Below are 23,693 nucleotides of genomic sequence, written 5' to 3' on the forward strand. Positions count from 1 at the left end.
GGACCCCACTGTATGTCACGTCAATAAAAAATAGTTATAAAATAAGTCAATATTGTCGAGAGATATTTTTTAAACGGATTATACGAGTTTACGGGTAAATATTTTTATATTCTGGTTAAAGGACAAAAACCAGACTCACCTATAGGTTTGGGACCTTTAGTGGATTTTTTAACTTAAACATATCAGGTCTTTCCGTCCTGTTATCAGGCCATCGGGCTTTTTGTGCTGTCCAGGGCCTTAGGGCTTTTTGTGGCTTGGGTTGTTATGGCCTAGTGGGCCTTTTCTGTGTCGGGCTGGGCTAGGTCAACCCAATAGTCAAGCCAGACTGTGCTGGGTGTGTCTAATGCATGCACGGACACGCACCTCCGCGCACTCGTTTTTCTCTATGTACAGTGTACATATATTGTACATGTATATAAATAAAGTTTAGTTATATGAACTTTAGACATATAAAATTTCAAACGTACAAATTATATGAACTTTATATATATATCACTCTCTATATATAAATTTATACATGCAAACTTTACACGTATAAACTAAAAAAAAATGTTTTGAAAAGTAAAAAAAATCGAAATGGCAGTGCCGCGCGCGCCTGCACTGGCCTTTTCGTTTTCGTGCCGTGCCGCCCATCGTTTCAACATCCCAGGCACGAGCCCAGCCTGTATACGGGCCGTGCCTTCATCCGTGCCGGCCTCCCATGCAGTGGGCTGGCCCACGAAAGCAGGTCCCAAGTCTCTACTCCACCAAGCAGTATGACCAGGTAAAAGACGTGGTTCAGCAACAGCTTGCAGGCGGCTTCAGCTTCCAGGAAACGAGATTGTACCGAACTCGTTAACATACCAGTAGTTGGGGCATTGCTTCGCCGCGTTAACATACCAGTACGTTGTTGGCCTCCTGCTGGCTCGCCAAATAGACCGTAGTTGGGCATTGCTTCGCCGCGTTGGCTTCGCGTCCATGGCGCGTCTCCACGGCCCCGGGCAAGGTACACCGCCTTTCAAGAATAACCCTTCATATTCCTTGAGAGAAAGGAAGCAGGCTAATTTGGTGTTAGCCCGTGGAGAACCGGAGAAGATGAGGCCCCGCTGGTCATTGTTCTCCAAGAACGGGGTGAAAGGAGAGAAGAGGATCTATTTCTTCGTTCGACAAGTCCAAAAGTGCTCTTCCGCTCATACAGGAAACCCTGTGGAGGAAAGGGTGCAGGGATCCCTGGAGGAGTGGAATTGTGGTAAGTTTTCTTTGATTTACCTACTATTGATGATTCGTTTGTCGTGCGGATGCTTCCTGAACTTGTAGATGGTGTATTGTACCTAAAAACTTATCATCTGATCTTTCTTAAGCAACTTTATAACTGGACAGTATTTGATTTAGTTATTCATATCCTAAAGTAGTATGATAAAATCAAATGATCTAGCAAATCTGAAATTTTCCGAGAAAGGACAGGGCCTCCGTCTACATAGATTGGTAGAAAATTATGAATTTTACATTTCCATGCAGCTTGATTTTTAAGATAGATGGGTTTAATGTAGTATTTTTTATCAGCTTCTGATTTCGATTGATAGTTGTATATGTTATAGATTCTGAAAGTAATTTGAATTCGACATATTACTCTTAGCTTACTTTTTATTGATATAATAAAATTTTATATACAATAGACTTTCTAGCTCTTTCTTTCAATGCACATAGATGGTAATAAATTTTATACACAGCTATTAGTTTCCATTGATAAAACAACATTTGATATAAAACTATATAGAGGATCCGGGTCATAATGATCTATACGAAACATGGCCCCACTGTATACCCCTCCGTTGTAAAATATAGTAACCTGGTATTGGATCAACGTGCTTATATTAAGGAACAGAGAAGTATTTTTCCCTCTAATTAACATGGTTATATCTAACCCACTATAGTGAACAGGGGCTCCGATTTTTCCTTTCTTACTATTGTAACAGACAGATATTTTACTCACATACTGGATATGCGATGGTCTGAAGAATTCAAAGGAAATTATCCTACCAGATCTCCACATATATGTTAATTTCGTAACATTCATTATGATTCTCCTATTTGAGGGAGACAACGTACATATACATACTGCTTATTTTTCGTCATCAAATTCAAATATATAGTTTCATCGCCAATTCTACTGACGGATATGTCTTTCTTTTCCATATGATCTTACAGATAATATGAGTACTCTCCAGAATAATTTATACGATGGTCTCGACTCAAATAAAAATCGGTACACGTCTAGTAGTTATTTCTTTTTCTTTGGAAGCCATAATTATTTCTTTTGTTGACTTTTCACTTTATGTCCTTTCTATCTAGACTGTTCATCCCAATCTCTGGAGCGTACCGACTCACTTTATTACTTACTTTCTTTCTTTCGGAAATACCAGTTATGCACTCGTACTGCTGTAAGTATGTAGACAATAGACCGTGGTGTGACATAAATTTAGAAGCATTACAAAAATTCATACTACAACCACATCCACATGTACTCAATTAATTGTCAATAATGAGATTTTGACCAGTTTTACATTGTCAGACTTATCTTTTATATAGCTGGGAACAAACCAAACAGCTTAACTGTATCAACAAGAAAGAGTGGAGTAGGCTATAGTGATAAAAAATGATGAACCCCATAACTCCACTCTTTAGCTAGAATTTAGGGTTTGAAGTAGTGAGCATGCCCTTAAACTCCATCTTTTGAGCCATGCATTCATCATTTTCTAGTGATACCATAGGTGCTTGAGAACTCTATCCTAACTCATCCTCAAGAATACTCTGTTTATTTCATCATCACCTTTGAAGATGTACTAACTTTTAATCGTTTGATGAGGTGCTTGGTCTTACCAGCATTGCTTAATGTTTAATACCATCGTTTTATATTATAAGTCTTTTTAGGTTTGTCTAAATTAATTGGTTGATGATTGTATATAATTTATATATATGTCTAGATTCATTAGCATCTATATGAATCTAAACAATGCTAGAAAGACTTACATTGCGAAACGGAGGGAGTACGTGAAATCAGATGTAACGAAATACCGATGTGAAATTTTTAGTGTGTCATCTCTCTTTCCTTTTTTGGTCTCATCTAAAGTGCGGATATATTTTTTATTTTTATTTTATCGTGTTCTACTTACTCCCTGGTCCTTATTCCAGAGCAGAGAAGCAATTAAATGTGGACGCTTAATAACTACTCTCAAGGACTTTCGGGTACAGTAGTTTGTGGTCAGTTAATTAATTATATTCCATAAGAATTGCTCGTAGTATGTACATGTATCTGTTTTTTTCCCCAGTTTTTTAGTATCTGAATCGCCCAAGTTGCCAAGTATCAATTTCGTACGAAGACCTGAGCTGCTAAGGTGAGGCTGCTAATTCTAGGGATGTCTTGATAACCGAAGGGAAATGGACCAATCTTCAGAACTTCAGGGCTTCAGTTGAAGATCCGTTCCACATCAGAAAGAGCCGTCCAGTCCCATCGAGTCATCGAGATATAGGATGTTATAGATAGGATCCACCTGACGGTTCCGCCATGTGCACTTACTTTGATCTTTTATGCTGTGCAGCTCTTGTTTCCCTGAAATATTTCGAGTCTGAGCTAAAGGAGATGTTTGGCACCAATTGGACCAGGATACACCACAGCATATATCGTTATGAAAAGGTAACAAATAGATGATGCTCTCCTTCCAATAAAAAAAAATATCTGAACTAAAAGTGAATTATTTGTTCTGACTGGAGTTAAAGGTGTTCTACAGCACCCACAGTAAATAATTTAGACCATTTATTTTGTCTAATTAAATAAATAAGATCTATTTATACCAGCACATCCACCATATTTTATTAGTAAACTATTTTTCCACTAGTATTAAAACTCTAAATCAATGGTCGAAACTCTTTTGCCGATGGTAATAGCTAAGCTATTGGAATTAATGTTTTCCTTATAGCACAATGCTGCAGCCTGCAGAGCATTCAAAAAGCATATTTGAAGATGTTTCATTAAGGCATTTTTTAAAAATATAACAATACATAAAAACAGAGAATTTGTGAAGATGACTCGACAATTTGGTAAAATGTCTGCCAAATTTCCACTTTTTTAATAAGTGTGCATGAATGCTTCAGTCACATTTGGCTATCCGTCCACATAAAAAGAAGAAGGGAAATATTCATCGTATCTTTGATCATTATATCTATACAACATCCGTAATGTGTTTGATCTTTTGCAGAAGAATGTATATGCGCTGCTGTATAGCGACGTGACAGTTCGTCATGCTGCCGAGAAGTCAATAAAAATTCATCTTGCAAAGGAAAAAATATCCAATTTGAGAGTGTAAGTTGGTATAGCTAATTAATTTGCTATACCTATATATTGTCCTCCTGTATACTACTGTTCAGTGTATTCTATATGTTTCGTAAACATGCCCTACAGTTCTGGTAAAAATATGTTCTCTACTCAATCCTTTGAAAGTTATAGCTACTAAACTAATGTGCGCTCTTTTCAGCATTGATGATCCCAACGGACAGATTTTAATTACTATAACAGGTGTGAAGCCCAGTGGTAGATCCGTTCGTTGTGTGTTTGTGGATGCAAGTCTTGCAGACGAATTCATACACAGTTTGTCAGGCTCCCTCCGTTCTTCATCGAGCAACGTTAGGGTTGGGGCATGGAGCACTATATGAACACACTTATATGTTCGAAATAGCATCTCCTATTGGATATGGGTTTTGTTTCTCTAATTCTTTGATGAGTATCGATTTCGTTTATTTGTGCGGCCTGCTTCAAGAAGCTTCAGTTTTTGGCGTGAAATATATGTTCATCATTCGAGACGAGTCTAGAAGAGTGAAGTTCCATGTTTTTGTTATGCTTAAAACGGAAGACATTTGTTCTTAGATCGATATTGTAATATTTTTTTATACTGAGTTCATTTTGTAAGCTGCCGTGCGGTGTTGTAACATTATCCCAATATAGTGAAGATATTTGCTGGCTGGCGCCCATGGTTTTTTCTCTCCTGCTTTAGGAAGATTTTCCACGTTAAATTTCGTATCTTCTGTGATTGATATAATGTGTTCATCATTTATTTGCCGATCATTTCCTAAAAGTGGTATCAGAGCGTTGCATATTAGGGTTCCGCAATGTCATCGATGAAGTATGATCTACCGCTGCTAGATTACAAGACAAGATTCTTAGCATGGCAAGTTAAGATGCGGGCTGGTCTGGCACAATCCTTGAATCTTGATGAGGCGCTGGAAAGCTTCAGCAAGAGGAAGGCTGATTGGACTGCTAAAGAGAAGCGGCGGGATCATGAGGCTGTATCGCTAATTTAACTTTATCTATCTAATGATATTTTACAAGAAGTATTGCAGGAATGAACTACTGGAACTTTGGTTGAAATCGATCTGCATATCTAAGGATCTAAGCAATAAGATGCATATGAAGATGAAGTTGTTCTCGAACAAGTGGCACGAGGGTGGTTCAATGTTGAATCACATATTGATCTTCAAGGAGATCGTTTCCGACCTAGAGTTGATGGAGGTAAAGTTTGATGACGAAGATTATGTTTCTTATTGTTATGCTCACTCCCTAGTTCATATGTAATTTCCGTAACACCACACTATTAAGTCATGATGAACTAACCCTTTTGAAAGTTTATGAGGCACTACAGAACAAGGAAAAGATGAGTACTATGGTTCAGTCGGACATGTCATCCTCAAAGGGCGAAGCATTGTAGGTCCTAGGCAGATCTGAGTAGAAAACTTACAGTGACAGCAATGATCGTGAGAAGAACCAGAATAGTAGAGGCCATTTGAAGTCCAGAGATAAAAAGTTTTGCAAGTACTGCAAGAAGAAAAATCACTTCATCAAAGAATGTTGGAAGTTGCAAAATAAGGAGAAAAGGAAATCAGATGGTAAGGCCTATGTTGTATCCGGTGCTGAAAACTCTGATTCAGGAGACTGTCTTGTTGTTTTTGCTAGTTTTGATGAATGAATACTAGATACTACAGGTTCGTTTCACATCTGCATAAACAAAAGATTGGTTAAGTTCTTACAAGTCTGTGCAGAATGGAGATGTTGTGCGTATGGGAGATGATAACCCACATGAGATTGTGGGCATTGGCTCCATTCAGATCAAGACACATGATGGTTTGACACGCACGCTGAAAGATGTGAGACACATACGAGGGTTGGCTAGAAATCTCATTTCTCTTAGCACACTTGATGCAGAAGGATACAAATGCTCTGGTTCAAATGAAGTTGTAAAGGTAACATAAGGTTCTCTCGTTTATATGATAGGTGATCTGAATTCTGCAATGTTATATGCACTTAGAGGAAGTACTTTATATGGTTCTGCTACCGTTGCTGATGTTTCTAATAATGAACCTAATAAGACTAATATTTGGCATATGTGTCCTGGACACATGAGTGAACTTGGTATGGCAGAATTGATGAAGAGAAACCTACTTGTGGGTTGTACTCAGGGTAACATGAAGTTCTGTGAGCACTGTATTTTTGGTAAGCACAAGAGGGTACAATTCAATAACTCAGTTCATCATACCAAAGGTATATTTGATTATATACATGCTGATTTGTGGGGGCCTTCTCGTAAGGTCTGTCATGGTGGTGCTCATTACATGCTTACCATTTTTTATGATTATTCTATAAGAGTGTCACCTTATTTCCTAAAATATAGAGATGAAACTTTTGCTGCTTTTAAAGAGTGGAAAGTTACGATAGAAAGACAGACTGGAAGGAAGGTGAAAGTCCTTTGTACCGACAATGGTGGTGAATTTTGTCTAGATGCTTTTAATGATTACTTGAAGGCATTGTTAGACATCACACCATCCTATACACATTGCACAAAATGGTGTGGCAGAGCGCATGAATAGGACCATCATATGGAAGGCTTGTTGCATGTCGTCCAACGCTCAAATGAACAGATGTTTTTGGGCACAATCTGCCAACACCGCATGCTACTTGATCAATAGGTCGCCCTCTATCACACTCAATAAGAAAACTCCAATTGAGGTATGGTCGGGTAAGCTTGCCGATTATTCACAGTTGAGAGTTTTTGGCTACATGGCCTATGCTCATGTTGATAATGGAAAATTATAGTTCTTAAGTGTATGTTTCTGGGTTATGGTTCAACATTAAAATGATATAAGTTATGGAATCTTGATACTAAAAATACTTTGACGAGTAGGAGTGTTTTTTTTAATGAATCTATTATGTTTAATGACAACTTGTCCACAAATGTCATACCAGATAGTTCTGATGAGGAACATCAACATATAAGCATGGAGGAGGAGCACGTAGATGTTCATGAAACTGAAATTGTTAATAATGATGCTCATGATAATGTTCAACACTCACCCCCTGTTTTGTAGCCATAGGATCAATCTATTACACATAGTATACCAAAGAGGAGTTGTGGACCACCAGTCCATTTATTTGAGGAATGCAATATGGTTCATTATGCTTTGAGTTGTGCTAAACAGATGGAGAATACCGATGAGCCAGTTACATACACTGAAGCTGTTGTTTCTAGAGATCATGAGAAGTGGATCTCAGCTATACAGGACGAGATTCAATCTCGTGAGTTGAATGACACCTGGAAGCTTGTTCGCTAGTCAAAATAGAAGAAGTTTGTCCGTTGCAAATGGATTTTCAAAAGAATGGAGGGTTTGTCTCTAAGTAAGCCTCAAAAGTTTAAGACAAGGTTAGTAGCAAAAGGCTTTAGTCAGATTTTTGGTATTGACTATAATGATTGGTTCTCTTCAGTTTTAAAGCATAGTTCAATTTGTACTTTTTTCGGTATTGTTGCTATGCATGATCTTAAGCTTGAGCAGTTACATGTGAAAACTGTATTTTTATATAGACAGAGGAGGAGATATACATGAACCAGCCAGAAGAGTTTGTAGTGCCTGGTAAGGAGGATTATGTTTGCAAATTGAAAAGATCCTTATATGATTTGAAACAGTCTGCTCGTGGATGGTATAAAAGGTTCGATTCAGTTACTTGTCACATGACTTTAAGATGTTTGAATATGATAGTTGTGTGTACATTAAATTTGTTAATGGATCACCTATATACTTACTGTTATATGTTGATGATATGCTGATTGCTACCAAGAGCAAGGGAGAAATCACTACATTGAAGAAACAATTGAGTAGTGAGTTTGATATGGAGGATCTTGGTGCTGCTAATAAAATTCTAGGTATGGAAATTACTTGAGACCGAAATTCTGATTTGTTGTTTCTTAGTCAGCAAAGTTATATTAAGAAGGTTCTTCAGCGTTTCAATATGCATGATGCAAATTCTGTTAGTACTCCAATTGCACATCACTTTAAATTATCAACTTTAAAATGTGCTAGTACTCATAAGGATATAGAATATATGTCAAAGGATACATATCCTAGTGCTGTTGGTTCTTTGATGTATGCCATGGTTTTCTCTCGCCCGAAATTATCTCATGCTATGAGTTTTGTGGAATACCTGGACTAGGGGTATCTGTATACTATACATATATGTGTGGTAGGAGATTACCGAATAGGAAAGCAATTATATATGTATGTGAAAAACCAGAGTTTGGTAACTGCCGGATTGCATGCCGGATCTGAGTTGTAACCGAATTAGGATAGATCTTAGTCTAATCAGATCAGGACTCTACCATATCTATAAACTCTATCCCCCATTATATAAGGGGGATAAGGGCACCCCTCATGGGGACACAACATATTCAGATAGGTTATTCTCTAGTTGATCTGTACACAATAGAATACAATCGTCAAGCAGGAGTAGAGTATTATCTCGTATACTGAGAGCCTGAACCTAGGTAACACTGTGTTTTCATCCTAACCATTGATCTTTACGCCTCGCTAGCCACCCCTTACCATACTTATGGCTAACTATTTCTTAGCCATACTTTTGCCACATGCCATAACTTGCCTAAGCTTAGGCATCAACCAAACAATTCCTTAAAATTATATTTCTTATACTACCAACAATGGAATCCGAAGGAACATTAATAAGGAAGTGTCTGGGAAAGAAGTTGGCTGGGGCTGGTTCAGCTTTTTCCATGAGCATATTTTGCAAAGAGTTAAATCGGTGTATTTTTTACCATAATACTTAATTAATCATGCACTAATAATTCACTTTATTTTCAATGCAGCGAGAAATCTCACCATGTCTATAGTGAAGAACACTATGAAAGTTTATGAGCTTTTCATTTTAGTTCGACAATATATATACCTATCTCACACGTTAGTGCTAGATATTAAATGCCAACAAAAAGTTATAACATCAACTTTAACACTGTCTTTGGCAGATACCTGATCCACAAAAGCTGCATGTAGTAACCAAATTAAAGCAGCGGAACCCTACATATTTTCATTTACATGCAATTAATAAATGGTCATGCAAGACGTGATGAACCCGCTATATACATCCTCCATCCGTCAAAAAAATATCAACAAATTTAATTGTTTCATAATTCTAAGATCGATGTAGAATATGCCTTATCTCATTTAAATAGTTATATTTTAAAACGAAAAAATATTAAATAACGCTATAAACCAACCTCTGGCTCGCTATGACATAGCCACATCGATGCAATATTTGTTAATAGCACGGCCATGTTCTTTATTGCTAAAAGATCAAGATTATCTAATTTAGGGATAGCTATTTAATTACGTGTAAAAACCGAGAAAAATATAGTAAAATAGAGTTTCAAAAAACATTCGTTCCCCCACCAACATAGTACCGCCATGCTATCCTACTTATATTAGTGTCTATCTTTTAATTTATGGTACATTTAATGATGTTAAGTCATTGGATATAACTATCAGAACTCTAGTTCCCACCGTAACATAACACCTAGGGCATTATTTTTGACCCTTCTGGTATCTATTAATTACTGATTCAAGCACTGCACAATCAGAATATGTAAGGATAAAATAATATTGTCATTCAAATAGTATATTCATGCACGCCGTCAAGAAACCGGATGTACTCCAGAATGTCACAAACTAATCAATGTCCCGGCCCATGGCCGGCATTGCGTAGTCATTAGGGTAACAAACAAATGTAAGGATGAACACCCTATCAATCTAGCTCCCTTTGTCCAGCCAGTCGAACTGTCCTGTACCCCGAACCTTGTTATCCTTGCTATAAGTGGTGTATTTCCGTATGATAACTCCCGTTGGTACCAAGTTACAGATAATGATGCTAACTCGCCATACATCTTTATTAAGTACAATTCTAAGTCCTGTTGTAACATATCGACACAAGTTCTAACATATGAAAATTAATTAATCATGACAACCTGGTGTAGTATTCACTGTTTTAGATACTGTGCAATGAGATACGTACTATAAGCATACGGGCCATTGTACGCTATAATGAAATCTAGAGTGGTTTTCTATATGGCATGAAACTTAACAAGGCACCAAATGACACAAATATACAAATTTTATTGTTATCTAAACTATACATCAAGATCGGCAAGTATTAATTAAAACTTCAACGCTGTACAAATTAATTGGCGTTTAAGTTCAGTTCTCTGGACTTGAGAACAAGTACATTTTTATTTTTCGCATTGTTAATTGGATGTGCAACTATTATATATAAAATCGGGATATTATTTCATACACGATCGTTTCCTTTTTTTATTGATACTACAGAAGAAGGAAGCTACGTACGTCCTTAATTTTAACTTTGCTGCTGGGGCCCATCGTATTCATTCTTGACTACAAAACCCCAAGCCCCCATGCACCCGTGCTTGTCACTAAGACCACGGGAAATGCAAGAATTACCAATTATAATGGTAGGGTAAGAATAACAGCTGGATATGCCAAGTGAAAGTAAAAGACCTCTTTTATTCCCTATAGTAAGTTGTAACTTTTGTATGGTCCTACTTTAGTTTCACAATATAGTGTTTTGTAAATTTGTCTAGATTAATATGGATGGTAATAAATTGAGATATATATATATATATAAACAATATACGTTAATCAATCAACACATGAATTTAGACATAACCATAAACCCTTATAAGATGAAACTGATGGAGTCATAACTTAATTGGCACTACTGGCCGTCTAACTTATTATTTGCAGTGGTATCAGCCCTGAATTGTGGTTGCCATGGGGTACATACAAACACATAAAAATTCTAAAACAACGCCCAACTATGGGCTTTTTGCATATGACAGCATGCAGTTAAATTTCTACCACGGACATAAAACGAATCATTGTAGATTATTTATGACTTTTCACTCTCTCAATGCAATACTGTCAATTTTAGTTGCGATTTACAATACAAATAATCGGAACTCCTCAAGAGCCTTTTGCAGCGATAGAATAACATTATATTATTTTCAGGTAACCAAGCTAAACATGTGATATAGTTAAATGCACAATAGGTCCTTAAATTCGTCTAACCATTTCACTTTATTCCATGAACTTTCAATATGGTCCAACTTGAACTTATTCAAACCATTCAACTGAGGCACAACCTCACCCGTACACCACCTTACATTGGATGATCCAAGCCAGGTGGATATGGTTGCATGGTTCAGCAGAAATTTGGATGCCAATTCTAATAGAATAATTGGATGCTCCAACAAGCAGGGACGTGCATCAACATTAAAAATGCCTAAAAACCAAACGTTGGCTACATATGATAGTAGATGTAACATAGTCTTCCAATCCATCAACTGTACTAAGAAAACAAGTACTAAAACTAAACTATTAACATATTTTAAATCATTTACCTTGTAATATTCTCGTTAGAAAATAGCAAATATGAACGGTGAAGCTTATCGTCACTAATTTCTTTAATAATCATGTCCTGTATTATATCTTCGTCATGTAGAATTACTTTGACATTGTGCTGCACGATGTTAAAATGAATTAATAAATCAGAGATCAGATAAAGTAAGGAAACTTTCAGACATTGTAAGTACATTAAAGAATTTACCGTGATTGAGCTCATCAGCATTTTCTGGAAATCACGGGACCAATTAAACCATCCTTGGAGGTGGTCTAGATCTTTAAGTTGCACCCACACTGATTAATTAAAGATGAGTATAAATCAATCCTTGAACGAAGTAAATAATTTCAATTCCGAACAATAAAAATTTAAACATCACAGCTTATGTAAACATAGGTTTACGTGACAACAAATAAGAATTTCACAAGTTTTTAACATATAAAATATGTTTGTAACATAGTTGTCGATCCTGATCTGTTATATATATGATATTTCATACATAACAGTACGTCGATAAAATGATATAGGATGATCAAACAAAATGAAAAATAACTAACGAACAGAATGAAATTATATTAATTAGGAACATGTAGACATGTATGTGTCTCCCTTTTTGAAATAATACATATATGAGCAATTTTATTAGGTACTAAGAGATACTAAAATTTTAGTGTAAAATTTTGATATCTGTACCTAGGTACTAGGAGGTGCCAGATTTTACACTAAAATTTTGTTACCTCATGGTACCTTCTCAAAGATTATAAAATTGCTCTACATATATATAATAGAATAAATAACGAAATTCCTTGAATCCTAGCTACAGCATAAAATTAAGTAATGAAAATGGAAACGCCTATAATTAAGTTTGTATATGTGTTTTTGCAATTTTGAATAAATTGATGTTAAATTACTATCGGTGTGGGATTAAGTAATTAGGTGTCCCTTCACCAACGAAGTAATCAATGTGCATTGTACTGGAGTTAATTGCATGTCGATCAATACATGCATGAAATATAGGGCTGTTACTTGTATTTGACGGGATAAAGACGTACAAAATACCAAGAGTTCCCATCACATGGCTGGTGAGAAATTCATTAAGTTTGGTTAATACGGATAGTTGTATATAAAGGGTATCCTTGTCGGCTCATCAGTGTTGGTTTTTATAAACCCGGTAGGGATTAAAGTGGTGCTTTTAGATTCAGAGGAGGAAGGATTGTATAATTTTTTTATAGCTATTTGAGGATATAATGGATGAATTAATTACTACAAATTAAAAAAACTTGTTTTAGAAAGACCATATCAGAAACTTGTATATATATATAACATTCCCACGAAATGCATTGTGTTTGAACCATGGGAGACGTGCCCACGCAACGGATTGTTAGAACATGGACAACATGCCCATGACAATTCAATATCTATAAATGGATCCATATCGGGCTTAGGTATCAGAATAGTTCGGGCGTATTTTGTAATACTGCTGTGGCAGTCCCTCATATGGGATTGGTAAAGATGGTCATGGCAACAGTGTCACTAATCTATGACTAGTTAGACAGTGCATATAATTAGATAACATGATTAATATCCTATTAATTGGTGATTTGAACACCGTGTATACATGATTTGGATACTACGTGCATAACCAGTGGCCAATGAACGATTTTGATAGAGTGGTATTTATTGTCTTCTCCTTCCTCCCCCTCTCATTTTACTCTCAATCTCCTTCGTATCCAGCTTGTAGCGGGCTCAAGCCCCTATAGCCCCGCTTTAGATCTGTCATTGCATGTATAGGCAACTGCACATATATGTCCGGTGAACTACATATGAAATTGCCAACAGAGCTACCAGATAAATCGAAGAATTCAATATGATGTGGAAACATGTCCTCTTTGTCCGATGTTGAACAATCAAAAAATTAGGTTAATTACCCAGAAATTTAGGACTGCGTGCCCTGGTCCGGAATCAACGACAATTGATCTTTTTAAAACAGAAATTGTATACCATCTCACGAACCTCGTAGCAATGAAGGTACGGAAACCAAGAACATCCAGATTGATCTGCGGAATGAAATAGAAAAGGAAAAAAAAACTCCGATCGCAAACCTGTACGGTTCCTCCTCAGAGAAGAGATAACCCGAGTGAGTACGGGATCATCCGAAACCATGCTTTCGTAGGCCCGATCCACGCCGACTAGTACGCAGATCTCCTCATATTTCCCCGTTGCTAAACGCTTAATAGCCCTGAGGGCGAACTGATTGGATCGCGGCACAGATGCATCGAAAGAAACGCAAAGCTTACTCGGAGTCCCCATATGTACGGACCCGCGGCAGCAGCGCGAAGATCTCCGAGCTAGGGTTTCCCGCAGCAGCTAGCACCGCAAGATCTGCGAGCGCTTCGATGCGGATTGCCCCCGACGGCTCTAGCTTGTTGCGGCAGGTGCGTGGTTAATTAGGGCAAGGTTAAATGGTTAATTAGGGCAAGATTAATATATTGTATAAATGTATTCCAGGTTATTTGGTATTTAGCATCCTAATAATCTAAAAAAGATTTTATTTATCATATTGCAGAAATCGGTGACCTAAATTATTATTAGCTATCACGGTAATCTAATAATTATCTAATAGTTTGTTTTAGATTATTTTCTATAATTCAGATTATAATAGTCTAAGCTGAAACAAACGTTTGGTTAAACAATACCATGCTCTAGCATCTACTACTGTTTCCGCGTTGTTATTAGTTGTCGCGCACATTGCTGAGGTATGCTACCAATACCATCGAATCTTTCGGTTTTCTAACTTAACAAGCAAAAGTTTAATATATATTAGCTCTTCAAAAAGTCAGCGGAAGGAGAAATTTGGGGTATCATTATGTAATTCTTGTTCCAATTAGTATCAGGAAATATAAAATCGTGTTTGCGACCTCATCTCCCCATGTCGAACTTGAAGAAATTAATATATAACAGAGCTGTCCAGTTAGGAGAACGGAATGTGCACCAATTATTTAAATCATATGCAGGTAAAACCGAAAATCAACTAAGTAATGGACCTAAAGTGCATATCCAAGATAGAGCCAAAAATCAAATCCCAAAATTATAAATCTATACCTATAGATAATTCCAACAAGTAGCAACTATGATTTTGATCTTTCATATAACCTTGACCCTACAACGTACAAACATTTGCCTAGATAGCTACAAATAATTCACATACTGACTACCAACTTCATTTCACATTTTCCACACAACCTTGTATATGCGAACAATTATTATAACATGATAGCTAGACTAGAAATTAACCGTCTTCCTACAAGCAATTATTATAAAATGTCTACATATCAATTACATAATCAAAGCATGCACACACCTAAAGCATTTAGATACATTTTAAATACATAAATTAGAAACTACAAATAATCAGTTTTATGGAAGAAACCAAATAAATGACGGTTATCACGGTTTTAGGGGTGGTAAAGGTGCCATTAAGGTGCTGACGCCCAAACCGCATGGCTTCGGAAATAAAAACCACAATTACCACGGTTGGACTGCCCTTGCACAATGCATTTTATTGTTTTCACTTGTTCTTGTGTTTAAACTTGTTTTTCATGTATTTCTTTCACCAAGCATCAGTACAAATCAATCTCTACCAAACCGCATGGCTTCGGCAATAAAAACCACAATTACCACGGTTGGACTGCCCTTGCACAATGCATTTTATTGTTTTCACTTGTTCTTGTGTTTAAACTTGTTTTTCATGTATTTCTTTCACCAAGCATCAGTACAAATCAATCTCTACCAAATATATTTTTGTTCAAATATCCTCAATGTTTTTTAATTCCACCTAAAGTCGTATGCCCCTACCGCGATTTCATCAACCCTACTTCGAACCATCAAAAGCACGTGGTTTTAAGGTTGCAGCAAAGTCAAGTACCAAAAAAGACCTAGAAAGTATTTGGATTGTTCAAAATTTGGTCGTTACTCAGCGTATTTTAATCCAAAAAAATAAAATATTGATCACGACTTCTAAGCGTATTGATCTTGTAATTGTGCTAAACATGAGTATGCTAATCATAATAAAAGCATCTACAAGAAACATATTTAGCACTGGAGTTATATTGAGACCATACCCTGAGAACTCTTCCGTTCCCGAGCTAGATGAGGCATTGTTGGTGTTGTTCCCGAGCTGGTAAACAAGGAATTAAGATCTATATTTTTTATAGAATTTCCCAGTTTATTTTATGATATAACTTTATATATATATATATCTATATATATATATATAATGAATTTAGTGGGATGTGATAAGAATTGTTTCTTCTCTCAGTTTTCCGTCTTGATCTTATTTAGGTTCATTAGCAAAACCTGTCGATATGCATGGTTGTAAGCATGCATGCAAAAAATCATGGCGATCCTTACAACTCCAGTTTTCCAAATTGTGTGTGTTTACGGGAGCGAACATTAGCACACTGTAATTTATGAGAGGGAGAATATATGATTTTGTTCTACCGTAGTTTTTCAGGATGAAAGAAGAAACATTAGCACACTATAATTCAGCAGTTTATAAATGACTTTCCTGCTGCGGATGCAACGATAAACAACCCCACTCACCATACACATTCGAAGGATAAACTGCGTACTTGGTGATTGTTTGCCAAACAATAGAAAATCTCATTAATTAGTCACGTTTGGCTTGGAGAAAACGGTATTTTAGCTCAATTTCCCTCCTCCTGTTCAGGAGTCAGGACCGGGACGAATAGGAAATGTCTCTCTAATAGAAACAAGTCACTTTTTGGTGGGTGATTGTTCTTGGTCCTGTCACAATTCATGCCGCTACTATTGAATAAGGTTTATATGACAATACCATTCTGCTTGTACTCTTGTAGAGCTAGCTTACCATGGAACTACTCAGAAGATGCATGCTCCTACGATCCAACAAACAAAAAAATCGCACAATGTGTAAACTTATGTTTAAAGCCAGGGCTCCAAAAGAACAGAGTACACTATTCTACACTGATTTATTTTCGTTACAAAATATCAACTTATTTTTATACTGACCACACCGAGTGCACTATTATACACTGACTTATTTTTGTTAGGTATTTTATATGTTGTACACAGGGCCGGCCCTGAGCCAGGTCTGTCGGGGCGACCGCCCTGAGCCCCCCAGGAGATAGGCCCCCAGCCCATACATGTATATGTATGTATATATGTATATGTATATGTATATATATATATATATATATATATATATATATATATATATATATATATATATATATATATATATATATATATATATATATATATAACCAATTCAATATAATTGTATTTGGCCTAATGAACAAATATGGCCCAGTATGATCCATCCGGCCGTAGAACGTGAATCGTCCTCGCCTCGTCGGTCATTCTGACGTGTGATGTTCCCCAGGCGATTCTGTTCGTTCTCAGGTTCTCTGTTTGTTTCTTCCCAAAACAAGCGCAGATAACGCCGCCTCTTCGCTTGAAGTGCCATGCCGGCAGGATTAATGGAGGGAAATCATCCAATTTTATCGATCTCCAGCTACTTGTCTGCAGTTTGCAACGAATCTACTCCAAATCAACTCCTGTTACCCGTTGCATCCATGGTATGCAGACATGCAGATGCAGTATACTCTCCTCTCTGATTTCTTTCTTTAATTTCCTGTTGAATCCTTAAATACCAATCCATGCCTGGGGAACCCCAGCCCCTGACTTGCAGTGCTAGTTCCTGCAAATTCGTTTTCCCCTCTGCTAAAGATTTCATTCAGTTTCAGTGATTCAGATTGCAGTCATTCAGATTAGCCGATCTGTGATCGTCTGCAGTCTTTGGTGATTCGGTCCGCTGCTCCATTGGTACAATTTCTTGGCTACAAGCCTATAATATATTGTGTATGTAGAACTATGTGATTTCTGTTATTTTGCAAAGTTTCTAAATACTACATGATATATTTTCAGGTGTTTTTCTTTTCAGAGAACAAAGTTTGAGGACTGAGGTATTGATGTTTCATTAGCACAGTTTCAGATTATCAGATTTTGATCAATTTGCACATCAAAGGTACTACTGTTGCTTCTAAAATATCATCTAGAATTATGAAGTATTCATCTGGAAGTGAAAAAAGAAAAAAATGGAAAGATTTTTTTTTTTTGTATGTGAGGGCCTCCATCTTTGTTTTGCCCCTAGGCCCACTAAATGTGAGGACCGGCCCTGGTTGTACATGTTGAGCTTAATTGCTCATCTCTTTTCGTAAAATGATGAATATTTTGATCAAATGACCTAATTACCTGCCGTGCTGTGAGTGTTTACTATTTTCATGGATGGTTTCCATGTTCAAAGAAAAATTTAGCTCTGTATATTCTTGTCATCTATTCAATCCTTATTATTTGAAATAATTCATATTTGTTTGCATATCTAATGTATTCCAATACGGTATTGACATTATTTGTGCTGATATATCTTCTCCTTCTCACCCCTCACCCCTCACCCCTCACTCACGATTTTTTATTTTTTCTTTCAAATTTCTATTGCTAATTTGAAAACTAAACCCCTTTGAAACTCATTTCTAAAGCTAACACTTTTTGTCCATGTCACCCTGCTGAGTGACAAAATAACACCGGCACATGACTGGCGTGGACATATTCTTCTGTCACTCCAGCTAGACTGACAAAGCCGAAACGTTTAGATTTGGAAATATATTTTTAGATTGTTAGTTTCAAAAATTAAAGAAATAAGAAAAATGTTAAAAAATACTAAAAATCCTACTCTCACACAGCAAGCGCACATATGTACACCCTCATGTTGGCCCTAGGAATTCTCAACAGATTGAATCAAGCAATAAATTCGTGATTCTCTTAACTAAAACCTCTATCAAAGTGTAGGTAGCTGTGTGTGTATGTGTGTGTAAACCATTGACAGTACGACTTGAACCATGAAGATTGACCCTCTCAAGTCCAGCCATCACCACATCAAATAGATGAACCATCGATTCCCATATATTTTGCTGAGCTAGGACCAAACCAAATGTTTCGAAACTGCCCTCAGTACCACACTTTCATAACAAATTTTGCTTGGGTTCCTAAATCTGAGATAAAATACACCATCGTCATAAGCACTCGTGGAACACAAGACAGCAGAGAAAACCAACGCATCATGATGAACAGTTAACACTGTAAAAGGAGGGACACATCGTATCTACAATGACTGGAGTAATGGAGACATCACACAATCTATAAAAGCTTCTAACCAGAATATGAATGGATAACGTATTACATATATTACTGTCGCGGAGCTCTTATCTGGGTCCCTATTTCACCTTACGAACAACGAATTAAAAGATGATCCAGATGATAGATATGATCGTTAATTCAGTATTTACCATTGATAAGCAACCGAAGGGAAAACAAAAACAGCAGAAAACCGTAGGGTGATGAACTAAAAGCCGTTGATAAACAAGGAAGAAAAAGATGATATATGTGTATATAGTAAGCGTAGGGTGATGAATTAATCTTCGGATGTAAAGAGAAGTAGCTAGGAACATACCGGAAGGCTTTGCCCAATGGAAAGGCTTAGCTGGTCATGCATGCCTCCATGATCAACCTAGCATATCGTTGATCTCCGGCCTGTGCCTGGCCGGGACTCGTCGTCCATAGCCATGATGCATATATGCAATTTGCACAATAGTAGACCCACAAAATTCTATTACACTATATAAACTTTTAATTTACGGCTTAAGGCACGAATGTCTAGGTCCACTAACCTGACATTTGTATTAAATATATATGTATTTGCCAACAGATTGATTGCTAGGGTTGACATTATATTGGTGCTCTCGTAAGAATTCATATGTAATCTTTTGTACTCGTATGGTATAAAAGATTTTTTTATGTTTAAATTGATTATACCGTTTGACCGTTCAATTTATTAAAAAACATATGTAATTATTATTTATTTTATTATAATTAAATATATTACTAAATATATTTTACTTACAACTCAAAGTACTTTACGGTATGTTGACACAAAATTTTGAACAAGATTAATGGTCAAATATGTGTATCGATACAGGTCTGCACGAAATTGAATTAAGTATATAATATATAGTACCTGCTATATTCCAAATCTAAATTAAAAACCTCTCAGCCAGCACTAACCACATCGCATCTCGGCAAGTTACCGCGCCGAGATTCGCATCCCTGGCTTCCACATAGGTGATGTTGGATGAGATTAAACCTCTGATCGATGGCGCATATATATGAGTTGATAACCTCAAATTGTAGTTAATTAATAGGTGAATATCTAATCTAGTCCCTTAAGTTTTATTGAATGCTCCATTTAGTGCTTGAGCTTTTTATTTTGTTCATACACATCCTCCAATTATTTGCTTTGGCTTAAAATCGTACTTGGATCCACATGATGTGCCACATGGCTAATCACACTCAATATTTGTATTAGAAAATATCGCATTTGCCCTTAGCTTGGAATTGCATACACTAGAAAAAAAATAAATAAATAGCATTGTATATGTACTCTCCATTATTTTATCAAATGCACATGAGAGTTTAGCTTTACTCTGCATACCTTGGAAGTAAATAATTATTTTCATCTTTACAAAAAAATATTGTGCATATACAAAAATTCATTATCCACAAATTTTCAAGAAAATATCATCATATTCTTATTGGATGTATGTCTAATAGAAAGTTGGGTATATATAAAGTTTCCAAAAGATATAGTTTTACTGCATAAATAGTGAGGCTTATTTTTTCTTTTTCTTAGATATATGTGAATGAGGGGTATAACAATCATTTGTCATGAGATATGTTGATTAGGTTTAACCATACGATTTCTAAGTGGGTCTAACGACAAGTTTAAATTAAAATTAAAACTTACAGGAGTAAAATGAATAGATTAAATGTCAAGGACTAAACTGAGCCTTATGTGAAATTTGAATGTTCAATGGAGCTATTCACCCTTAATTAATAGTAGTAGAAGCCCATGTGTTTCCATGAACGAACGTCATTGACTCGGCTGCACATAGCATTTAATGATTCTGACAAGCTAAAATGCTGTAATTATTAACTATTTGTTCAGATCCGGTTATTACGGTGTGAATTTGACTAAATTTCAGAGAAGCATCATTATGGATAGATTTTTCTTAGAAAATACAGTGTACAAAATATTCTGTTACACAAATGTATCAAATTAGTTGTTATGGATGTTGAATTCTTTTATAAATTTAGTTAAACTTAAAAATTTTGACTTAATACGAAACTAAAGCGAAGGAAACCGATGTGTGTGTATATATATATCGAATAGTCGTACGACCATACGGTGGGATTGTCAATCTAAATACCAAAACCGAATTCCCCTGCCAGGAGACAATATGTTTACCTAATTGTAATATAAGATGTTTAACTTTTTTCTTATAATATTTGACCATTTGTTTTATTCAAAAAATTATAAAAATATTATTTATTTTGCTTGTGACTTACTTTATTATTAAAATAACTTTAAACATAACTTGTCATTTTTATATTTGTACTAAATTTTTGAATAAGACGAATGATCAAATATTGTAAAAAAAATCAAACATCTTACATTATAAAGCAGAGGTAGTAAAATTTACGGTCAATTTTTTTTAACTCGTAGTACAAATTAAATAGATTTATCAAAGTTTTGTACTTGAAAATTTAAAATATGATACCTCCTATTACCTTCTGTAGAATTACTCATAATATAACAAGTATTTCTATATACCAAAATTTTGAGAATAAATTTTGTTAGCTTCCAGGTACAAGTAACTGCATATACGAAATTTTACACTAAAAACAGGATAGCTCCTCGTACTTTTTCAAGATACACGCGTACATAGCTGAATCATAGCATATCACGAAAGAAACAAGCCTAAAGTGTTACTTACAATAATAGGTTACACCAATACCTTATCAAAGAACAATACCAGAAGACAAAAGGAAACAGGAGGGCCAAGCTGACATGCCACAGGCAGCCGACTGGGGTAAACGACACCTAGAAAATAGACAGCGCTTCGACATCCTGTTATGTACGTAAGCTTACTAACAAATGCTTCTCTTCAACACTTTGCTAGAGATTTATATAGAGGAATAATGAGTACAAAAGTACTCAGCAAACCATCACGAAAATTAGCGATTGCAAGGGTAATAGCAAGGAACGCTTATGGTTATTTTCCTTAAATGCCAATTTTCCAAATAGATTTCACAAATCTATTTGTAGCAGCAAGTTCGTATCTATAGTTCTTTAGTATGCACCATGAAAATGATTTGGTTTTAACCTATGTGAGAATTAAATGGACAAAATTTCGTTTGTACCCCTGTTTTAATGTCTAAAATTGATTTTGTCCTCGTTTTTTAGGGTTTTTATTTTTCCCTAGTTTCTTTTAAACTGAAACCACAGTCTATCCTTCTTTTGGACAGACGTTCGTGACTCCCTAATAGCTAGTGAAATTTAAGAATATGAAAAAATAATAAATTTACAAACTATAGCAAAACAATGGGAGAGGGAGGGGAGAACGAAAAGAACTTTTCCTCATAGTGAGTCTTCTCTAGATTGAACCAGGTGACAAAGGCCCTATGATGCGTGCAATGGTTCCTGATCTTCCAAAAGGTTCTAATAATCACTCAATTTGGTGGAGTCACGACACAACTCGATCCGACTTCTAAACGAACATGCCCTTGAGCACCGAAATCATAGCACAACATCTCCTCTGGTTATCAACCGTGTCGAAACTTGGTTAACCTCGCCGAGAAGACTAACCCCTACTTGTCAATCCAAGAACATAAACAAGAACAAGATAGATTGCAACCAAATTATAGATGAATGATTAAACTCACAAGTTAAAGTCACAAACCGAACAAACGGTGAAACTGTTCGTGAAACAGTTCTAGACAGATTAATCTAAACAAAACCCAAATCCTAACTAAGGTGGCGGCAACTAATGTATAGAGTTCAGGGTTGTGCAACACCCTTGACGCAACCCTAATGGACTCCAACACGACAAACGACCCAAAGGCCCAAAATTCGGTGACGCAGCTCCATGATAGATTCTGGACGTCAATTTGTTCGGATGGTTCCTATTGACTTGTAACGAATTTGGATATGGGACCAGAACCATAGGAAAGTATATCTTGTTAGGTTTCAATCCACATAAAGAACGCCCCAATGCGAGCTCGTATGCGACCTAGGTGCCAATTTTAGTGCAGACTGGTCCTGGACTTCGAATCGTACTTAAAGTCAACTTGGTTTGGGGCTCCATCTTGATTTCGACATCCTTGCTGGTCCTCCACGCCTCTAAGTCCCTCCCTAAGTGTCTTCTTGTCGTCTCCATTATTCCTAATCATAATATAATCTTTAGGTAGCAATCTATTCTCAAAATCATATAAAGAAAAACTTAGAAACGAGTTGACCTGTAAATTCAATTGTCGTGGAGCTTGAATGACCAACGAAGGATTATTCTGTATATCCAAAGGACTGATTTCCTCATCACTGGGCTGCAGTGGCGCTGGGTGGGCAGTTGTTAGCGCATGCTCCAAGCGACAGCGGTGGCTATTAGGGGAGGTGGAGGCGGCTGGGAGGGCAAGCGGCTCTGTGAGGGGAGGGGAGGTGGCAGCGGCTGGGAGGGTAGGCAGAGCTGGTAGGGGAGATGGTGACGATAGCTTCAAGCACCGGTGGTAGCTAGGAGGGCAGGCGGCGGTAGACCAGGCGCGTGCGGCAACGGTAGCTGGGAGGAGAGATGACAGTGGTATCTCCAAGTGGAATGTGAGCCAGTCCAGTACCCTAGGATTTTCTAGGGTTTTACTATATAATTGTATTTAATGAGGATCTATGTTTTTGTTGAGTGCTTCATTGTTGATTTCTTGTAAATATTTATGG

General features: G+C 36.5%; 2 protein-coding genes and 1 long non-coding RNA gene across 9 annotated transcripts; 2 read left to right on the forward strand and 1 right to left on the reverse strand.

The window, feature by feature from the left end:
• The first annotated feature begins 950 nt into the window (after window positions 1-950).
• Window positions 951-5,000, forward strand: LOC102713129. 2 transcript variants are annotated; one of them, XM_006644085.2, is made up of 5 exons: window positions 951-985; window positions 1,055-1,228; window positions 3,579-3,673; window positions 4,236-4,339; window positions 4,512-5,000. In XM_006644085.2, the coding sequence occupies exons 1-5, from the start codon at window positions 958-960 to the stop codon at window positions 4,687-4,689; spliced, it is 579 nt and encodes a 192-aa protein (XP_006644148.2). In that variant the 5' UTR covers window positions 951-957; the 3' UTR covers window positions 4,690-5,000. The 2 variants fall into 2 exon arrangements, with proteins under 2 accessions (XP_006644148.2, XP_015699341.1); XM_015843855.1 differs by having other exon boundaries at window positions 4,553-5,000.
• Window positions 2,994-14,223, reverse strand: LOC107305604. Of its 6 annotated transcripts, XM_015843851.2 has the most exons (6): window positions 14,097-14,223; window positions 13,879-14,015; window positions 11,984-12,072; window positions 11,778-11,896; window positions 5,769-5,845; window positions 2,994-3,589 (listed from the first exon to the last, which is right to left on the reverse strand). In XM_015843851.2, exons 2-6 carry the CDS (start codon window positions 13,937-13,939, stop codon window positions 3,468-3,470), a joined length of 468 nt encoding a protein of 155 aa, XP_015699337.1. In that variant the 5' UTR covers window positions 13,940-14,015; window positions 14,097-14,223; the 3' UTR covers window positions 2,994-3,467. The 6 variants fall into 6 exon arrangements, with proteins under 6 accessions (XP_015699337.1, XP_015699335.1, XP_015699339.1 ...); XM_015843849.2 differs by having other exon boundaries at window positions 13,879-14,223; XM_015843850.2 differs by lacking the exon at window positions 2,994-3,589 and adding an exon at window positions 3,636-3,970 and having other exon boundaries at window positions 13,879-14,223.
• A 2,920-nt stretch (window positions 14,224-17,143) lies between these two features.
• LOC107305037 lies at window positions 17,144-18,071 on the forward strand. The gene is made up of 3 exons (XR_001551154.1): window positions 17,144-17,394; window positions 17,494-17,641; window positions 17,744-18,071. It is a non-coding gene; the product is annotated as an uncharacterized LOC107305037 (long non-coding RNA).
• The last annotated feature ends 5,622 nt before the right edge of the window (window positions 18,072-23,693 follow it).

The sequence above is a fragment of the Oryza brachyantha genome, chromosome 1 (assembly GCF_000231095.2).
Source record: "Oryza brachyantha chromosome 1, ObraRS2, whole genome shotgun sequence".
Lineage (NCBI taxonomy): Eukaryota > Viridiplantae > Streptophyta > Magnoliopsida > Poales > Poaceae > Oryza > Oryza brachyantha.